This window comes from Ornithorhynchus anatinus, chromosome 9 (assembly GCF_004115215.2).
Source record: "Ornithorhynchus anatinus isolate Pmale09 chromosome 9, mOrnAna1.pri.v4, whole genome shotgun sequence".
NCBI classification, from domain to species: Eukaryota; Metazoa; Chordata; class Mammalia; order Monotremata; family Ornithorhynchidae; genus Ornithorhynchus; species Ornithorhynchus anatinus.
This window is the reverse complement of record NC_041736.1, coordinates 28895006-28902979: the sequence shown is the minus strand read 5'-3', so window position 1 is coordinate 28902979 and position 7974 is coordinate 28895006. Positions and strand designations below refer to the sequence as shown.

Below are 7974 nucleotides of genomic sequence, written 5' to 3'. Positions count from 1 at the left end.
CAGCAGATTTCTACCAATCATTAGTATTTATTGAGTGCTTACTGTACACTCTAAACATGCACTGATGATGTTTAAATGGAATCTTTTAGAAAGATTAATATTATCCCCAATTCTCAGAGTAAAGGAGCTTGGGTTTTTATCCTATAAGCACTTTGTATGGCATCTGGCACTCTGGGAATTGAGAGATGGAGAAACCACTTTCCACTTTCCTCACTACAGTGCAGCTCATTTGAAGGACACAGAAATTGTTGTTCACTACATGTAGTTTTCAGTCAGCCATTATTATAAACTGCACTAGACTACAGAAAGGTATAATAGGGTATCAATGACTGACTTTATTAATGGGTCAAACAGCCAAAATGGTTTTTAATTTGTCCATTATTACACAGATTCAATTTGTGAAATATCACTTATGTTTCCAGATAGCTACTTGTCCAGATTTAAGCTGGGGGAGGCAGTAACTCCCTAGAGCAGGACTCATGGCTCACTCCAGCTGGGCAATGGAGCTTTAGAGGCTCTTGAAAACAAAGTGCCCTGCATGAATTTGGCACAGTCAATCAATCAGTCGAACTTACCTGGTTTCTATTTTATAAACCATCCATCACTGGGTAAAAATAAAAGGGACAACCAGAAGCCAAAACAAGACCCCTGGGCTTCCTCTCCAAAAGGCCACAGAGCAGCCCATGTATTAGTAGCACTTGTATTAAGTGGAGTAAATAACCCAGACCTAACTGTTTGTGTGATGAAAATGACCCCACATCATCTTCTCTTTCTCCAAATGTTATGTGGGTCATTTGAACAGGAGTCATTCCAAGACAACTAAGGAGCTCAATGAAATACATAGCCATCCTAGGTGAGCACAGGATAGGACAGTCCCTGCTTCCCAGAGAGTGGGATAGAGACTGCAAGAACAGATGCATTACCACAATTTTTAGTGGGCCGGGTCCCTTACAGGCTAAAACCCCTAGAATGTTTCAACACCAGGAGAGCCATAGACTGAGGGCTGGCAGGGGAGGCAGGGATGGGAGGTTTAAGAACTGATTAAACAAGCTCAAGATTCAGCCTGCAAATGTAAGGAGAACGGAAGGAGCCCAGGTAGAGATGTCCATTCTGTTCATGGGCTTCACTAATATAGGCCGCCACGACTCCATTGGGATCATGCAAGCTTCTTCTGTAGGCGCCGGTGTCCCCAAGTTCCAAGACAAGGCTGTAACGGGGTACAAATTTCACCAGTGTTTCTGGGCTTAGAAGCTAGAAGAGAATCACAGCACAAGGAATGAATTTCCGTTCCAGACAGGAATGGACTTACGTAACACTGAGTAGAGCTCTCTGGCTGGGCTTTAAGCGTCGTGGAAGTTAGCTGCCTTCTAAAACAACCAAAATTTTTAAAAGGGCATTTAATCATATTTGAGGGGAAAATGCCACATTAACACTCCAAATATCATCAGACCTCCATGCCTCAAGATAAACCAGTGATCAATATACTTAGGATGTATTAAGGGTGATTTTCACCTACACAATCCTTGATAGCATTATTAGAAGTTACATCTTGTTCCATTCATCTATATGACATGTGAAACTGGTCTCTGGTATTATGCAATTCCTCCTCCCACCCTGACTTACATGAAAATGACTGAACAGATTTCTTTTGACACTGGCAAGTTATTAAAATTTTACCCTGTTTTTCAATGAACCTTGTTTTTCTTTTTAAAATGAAATAAAGCAAAGAAGTACTGGCACATTTTTCCAATTAACTTCTTTAGCAACATTATGGAGAGAAGATTGAAATAGTTGACAATTTCCCTCTCCTTGGGATCACTCATCAATAATACAGGAAATAGTAGCCAAGAAATATGCCGAAGATTAATGTTAGGAAGACTAGCTATGAAGAGGCTGGAAAAAGTCATGAAATGTGCTGATGTAACAATTGCCACAAAAATAAAATAGTCAACTCTATGGTATTTCCAGTGACATATATGAATCCGAAAGCTGGACAGTGAAAAAACAGGATAGAAAGAACATTGATTCTTTTGAAATGTGGTATTGGAGAAGGTTTTTGCGAATACCATGGACTGCCTGAAAGACAAATGGATTTTAGAGCAAATTAAACCAAAGTGGTCTTTGGAAGGCCAAATGACTCGACTTAGATTAGTGTATTTTGGACACATAATCAGGAGGGCTAATTCTCTGGAGAAGACACTAAGGCTAGGAAAAGTCCAGTGGAAGAGGCAGACCAACATGTAGATGCATAGAGACTATAACAACAATAACAGAAGAACCTTTAGAAAGAATGCAAATTATGGCAGAGGACAGGATGTTCTGGAGAAAGAGTATTCATGGAGTCGCTGTGAATGGAAAAGACTCGATGGCACTTAATAATAATAAAGCAACATTAACTGCAGTCATCATCATTACGTTATTAATAGTGTTATATGCTTACTCTGTACCAACCACTCTCCTAAGCACTGGGGTAGAGACAACATAAGCAGATTGGACCCAGTTCCTGTTTCATATGAGCCTCACAGTCTAATGGCTCCTTTGATCCCCCGGCTCCCTTCGGTTATTGAGCCATCTCTCTCCTACCATTCCTCTCCAAACTCCTCAAGCAAGTTGTCTACACCAGCTGTCTCCACTTCCTCTCCTCCAATGCTCTCCTGGACCCTCTGCAATTTGCCTTCCGCCCCCGCTCCACTCCACTGAAACTACCTTCTCTGAGGTCAACAATGACCTTCAGACCAAATCCAACGTTCTCTACTCCACCCTAATCCTCCTTCCTATATGTCAGCTGCCTCTGACACTGTGGATCACCCCCTTCTCCTGGAAATGCTTTCTATCTTGGCTTCATTGACCCTATCCTCTCCAAATTCTCCTGTCTACACATTCTCAGTCTCTTTCATGGGCTCTTCCTTGCCTCCTACCCTAACTGCGGGAGTCCCTCAAGGCTCAGTTCTGGGCCCCCTTCTATTCTCCATCTACACCCACTCCTTTGGAAAACTCATTCACTCCAACTACCATCTTTGTGCAAATGATTCCCAAACACCTTTCCGACCTCAACTGGACATCTCCATTTAGATGCCCTGCTGACACCTTAAACTTCGCATATTCAAAACAAAACTCATCTTCCCACCCAAATCCCAACCTCCCCCAGACATTCCCATTTTCCCATAACTGTAAGCGATACTACTATCCTCTGTCTCACAAGCCCATAATATTGGCATTCCCTTCAACTCACCTCTCTCCTTCAACCCGTATATTCAATCTGTCACCAAATTATTTTGGTTCTACCTCTGCAACATCTCTAGAATCTGCCCCTTCCTCTCCAACCAAACGGCTATCACGGTGACCCAAGTACTTATTATATGCCCCCTTGACTACTGTATCAGTCTGCTCACTTTAGACTGGGAGCCCGTCTCTACCTGATGCAGAATTGTACATTCCAAGCACTTAGTACAGTGCTCTGCACATAATAAGCACTCAACAAATACTACTGAATGATCTCCCTGCCTCTTGTCTCTTGCCTCTTGTGCAGTCCACAGTTCACTCGAGTGTCTAAAACAAATCATCCAGCTCTCTCCGAACTTCCTTACCTCTTTGATCTTCTGCTACAACCCTGTCCGCATACTTAGCTCCTCTAACACCAGCCTACTCACTATACCTCAATTTCTTCCTCACCACTGACCCCTTGCCTCATCCTTCCTCTGGCCTGAGACATCCCCCGCTCTCATAGCCACAGACCACCACTCTCTCACCTATATGCTCCAACTGGCCTTCCCTTCTGCATGGCCTATGCATTTGGATCTGTACCCCTAAGCATTGAATCTCGCCCCTCCACCAGCCCTACAGCCCTTATGTACATACCCATCTGTAATATAATGTTTCCCCTCTAGTGTGTAAACTCCTTGTGGGCAGGGATCATGCCTACCTATTCTTGTACTATACTCTCCTGAGTGCTTAATATAGTGCTCTGCACCCAGTAAGCATCAATAAATGCCACTGATGGTTTGAAAAGAGCAAGTTATTTTATTCCCACTCTACAGAAGAGGAATCTGAGGCACAGAAAAGTTAAGTGACTTGCCCAATGTCTCACAGCAATGCCAGGATTAGAATTCAGGCTCTCTGATTCCCAGGCCCAGGCTCTTTCCACTAAACCATGCTGCTTCTCCAGGACACTATACACTATTTCATGCAATTTTAATTCAAAAGGATCAACTCAGGTTATGTACTACACAGCTAAATGAAAAACATTTATGTAAGAGGTAGATGGTGTATATGTGTGTGTTATAAGAAGAAGGGGAGTGGGTATTGTTACTCTCAAACACTTGATACTTTTCTCTTTGATTGGATGAATACAGTGTTAAAATGTCCAAAACAGAGCTCCTTATCCTCCCACCCAAACTCTGTCCTCCAGCCTTTCCCCTAAGTGTAGACGGCACCACCACCCATCCTGTCTCACAAGCCCATAACTCTGGCATTATCCTTGACTGCTCTCTCTCATTCAACCCACTTATTCAATCCATCACTAAATCCTGTAGGTCCCACCTTCACAACATCGCTAAAATACGCCTTTTCCTCTCCGTGCAAACTACCACCTGGATTACTGCATCAGTGTCTTTGCTGACCTCTCGGCCTCATGTCTTTCCCCACTCCAGTCCATACTTCACTCTGCTGCCCGGATCATTTTTCTACAAAAATGTTCAGGATATGTTTCCACACTCCTCAAGAACCTCCAGTGGTTGTCCATCCACCTCCGCATCAAACAAAAACTCCTCACCATTGGCTTTAAAGCACTCTATCACCTCAACCCCTCCTATCTGACCTCACTACTCTCCTATTACAGGCCAGTCCGCACTTTGCTCCTCTAATGCTAACATTCCGACTGTGCCTCAATCTTCTTATCTATCTTGCTGCTGACCCTTGCCCATACCCTGCCTCTGGCCTGGAATGCCTCCCTCCTCAAATCTGATAGACTCTCCCCAGCTTCAAAGCCTTACTGAAGCACATCTCCGCCAAGAGGCGTTCCCTGACTAAGCTCCCCTTTCCTCTTCTCCCACTCCTTTCTGTGTCTCCCTGACTTGCTCCCTTTGTTCTTTCCCCTTCCCAGCCCCAAAGCCCTTATGTACATATCTGTAATTTATTTATATTAATGTCTTTCTTCTCCCCATTTAGACTGTATGCTCACGGTGGGCAGTGAATGTGTCAGTTTATTGTTGTACTGTTTTCTCCCAAACATTTACTAAAGTATGTGCTCATAAATCTGACTGAATGAATGAAAATCTTTTTCAAGAGGGTAGGACTGAACAATATGATTTTGCCAATATAAGGAAGAATGGAAAAGAAGCTGCCCTTCCCAAGAACCACAGGGCATATCCTGAATGAAACACTTCCCAGAAATGGGCATTTCTAAATTCTGCCTTTCTTGAATCCTGTTTCCTCAAATTGGAAAACAGGTTAAAAAAATAATAATGTGTTTCATTCTTTCTGAACCCAAATTCTACATTTTCCATAGACCTATAATGCTAATAGCTTCAATCTGGTTTGGAATCTACAGTTACATTCCTATATAGCACAGTGAGTGACTAAAAATTTATATGTTCTCTGAAATTAAAATCACTATTAGCTTCTCTCCATTGTCACATTCAGTAAGAGCAGGAAAAGTAAATTCTGTGTCTCCATCCCTCTTGCACTGAGCACAAAGCTAATGATAAAAAACTGCATATGATCTCTCAAATATCCTGTTTAATGAACTAACTGGATATTTTCCCCTTCTACAGAAAAACATTTTTGATAGTTACCTTAAAAATTATTCTCTTAATCCATGGTCTCTGAGATAAGAAATCCATCATGGAAAAGCCGGGATTCAGCCGGACCACTGACATGGCCACCCAGTACCCTCCATAGCTGCTCCCACAGACGTTGTCTGGAAAGCCGGGCATATTTTCCACAAACATATCTGCCCCACCTTTCATAAGTCCAGACACGTAGAACCTGAAAAATACACAATGGTGAAAAATCATTTTGGGGAAAAAAATCTGGGCAATTTCCAGGACCTCAACTGCACTCCAGCCTGCCTGCCATTCAGTCTTTTCCAAAAGTTTTGGATTTTTTAAACCTTGTCCTCAGGACCTCCCACTCAAGCCAGAAAGGCATTTTTCCACTAGGCCCAACTCATTAATGGAGTCTGGCCAGTACAAAATAACCTAGGAAGTGCAAGACTATCTGCCTGGGTTCTCTTCCTTCCAGACCAATTTATAGTTGTGAACTTAATTTATCAGGTTTTTTAAGCCTTTTGAATGGTCAGGCTGGCCCCAAACCTAGAGATAATGAAGGGGAGAAAGTCCTTCGTAGAAGGTGTTTACTGGCCGGGTGACAGCAGTGGGAACCCTGCCAATTACAAAGGAGGATTTGGGCAAGGAAGAGGGGGCTGCAAGGTAGGGAAGAAACCTCAGAACCACTGTAGAGGCAGGTGGGCTCCAGATTAGGTAAAGTATCCAAGAGGAGAGGATACAGAAGAAGAGTCTCCATTTTAGGGTTCAGAGGGAAAGGCTGAATTTATTGAAGTCCACTCTGCTGGGAGTGGACTGGGAAGCTGCTGTGGTTTGCCAACAAGGCAGTGTCCAGGAGGGTAAACTACTCAGGAAAACCTCTTTATGGTAATGCCACAGGAGAGCTACTTTAAAACAAATATAGGTTGCAAGGAGGAAGTGTGTAATTCACTTTAGTATTTGGTTTAAGATCTGTGGAACAATGTATATTGGAAAAAAAATATCTTTAAAAAAATACTGGCTGTCTGTTCACAACCAGATGTTTCTCTGAATTATATGAGTGAAGAACTCACCAACCGGGAGAGATGGCTATGAAAGGGGAAGTGGGAGTTTCGCAACTCCAAGTCTCAGCCACCAGCCCTTAGGAAGCAGCACTAGCTGGCTGAACCCCAGGGGTCCCCCATGTCTGAGTCAGGGGATGTAGGTAGAAAACCACAGGGACCGGTGTGGACCGAGATGATCTCTGCCTCAGCCATAAAAAGCAGAAGACACCACAATCCTGGGGGTGCCCCTGGGTGTCCAATCTCAAGAGTGGCCAAAGCAGGTGGCTCACGCAATATAGAGAGAAGAATGGACACCCAGAAACTCTCCCAAGCTTCAAAGACAGCAGTCAGAGCAGAGCAATGATACATTTTTCAGTGCTTGGAACAAGCACTGACCCTTTAATATGTCCCAAACTAGGTGAGCAGAGCAATGATACACTTTTCAGTGCTTGGAACAAGCAGTGACCCTTTAATATGTCCCAAACTAGGCCGGGCAGAGCGCTAACCGCCATTGCTGCTAAGACCAATGGGATAAAGTGGACAGGATCCCAGGTCTGTCCGTGGATGGGCTGACAAATGCTTCCGTGGGGGCCTGGTGCACCCAGTCCTTCTCATCTATCTCTAAAAACCTGTCAAACCCTGTTATTTCTCTCTGAGCAAATGGGAAGTTCCTGCCAGGATCTCACACGACATTCACACCTTCTGATTCTTGCCATGGTTGTTTCAGCCATCAGCACAAAATCTTCAGCAGGAGAGAGCTGGACTCCATTTGGGAATCTCAGGCCATCCATTAAAACCTTCACTTCCCTGGTCACGGTATCATACTCGAGCAAACTGCAAAACATCAAGGTCTTGATTTTTAATAGCACTACATACTGACTCTCTCCACTTCAGCAACTGGGGGTAGTCAAAAATGCTCCCAAATCCTGTTTCTCCTACTGGCGGCTTCAGGACTGCAAATCCTGAAATTTATTCCCACTTCAAGCAGATGTCTGATCAAAACTACCCATTTTGATAAGCCCGTGGGGAAAGACAAGCCAACGACCAAGATGGGTGAAGGCAGGGGCAGAGGGCAGGGAAGGGGAAGATGTGGTCTTCAATTCAGAACATTTCCAGGTCATCCTTTACAGTAACTGCTCCACCTGTTTTAGGTGGAGTCACCATTCCAA

The 7974-nt window shown here is 43.7% G+C and overlaps 1 protein-coding gene across 1 annotated transcript; it reads right to left on the bottom strand.

The window, feature by feature from the left end:
• Positions 1-756: 756 nt before the first annotated feature.
• Positions 757-7657, bottom strand: LOC114814285 (adipocyte plasma membrane-associated protein-like). Its single transcript, XM_029072261.2, has 3 exons — positions 7505-7657; positions 5793-5985; positions 757-1251 (listed from the first exon to the last, which is right to left on the bottom strand). Exons 1-3 carry the CDS (start codon positions 7648-7650, stop codon positions 1042-1044), a joined length of 549 nt encoding a protein of 182 aa, XP_028928094.2. The 5' UTR covers positions 7651-7657; the 3' UTR covers positions 757-1041.
• Positions 7658-7974: the final 317 nt, after the last annotated feature.

What these genes read in the sequence shown, in the direction of transcription:
- LOC114814285 (XM_029072261.2), bottom strand. Translation starts at nt 7,650, where the DNA reads ATGTTTTGCAGTTTGCTCGAGTATGATACCGTGACCAGGGAAGTGAAG. An exon ending in ACCATGGCAAGAATCAGAAG is followed by an intron (nt 5,986 to 7,504) that starts GTGTGAATGTCG and finishes TGTATTTTTCAG; the next exon opens with GTTCTACGTGTCTGGACTTA. An exon ending in TTAAGAGAATAATTTTTAAG is followed by an intron (nt 1,252 to 5,792) that starts GTAACTATCAAA and finishes ATTCTCTTCTAG; the next exon opens with CTTCTAAGCCCAGAAACACT.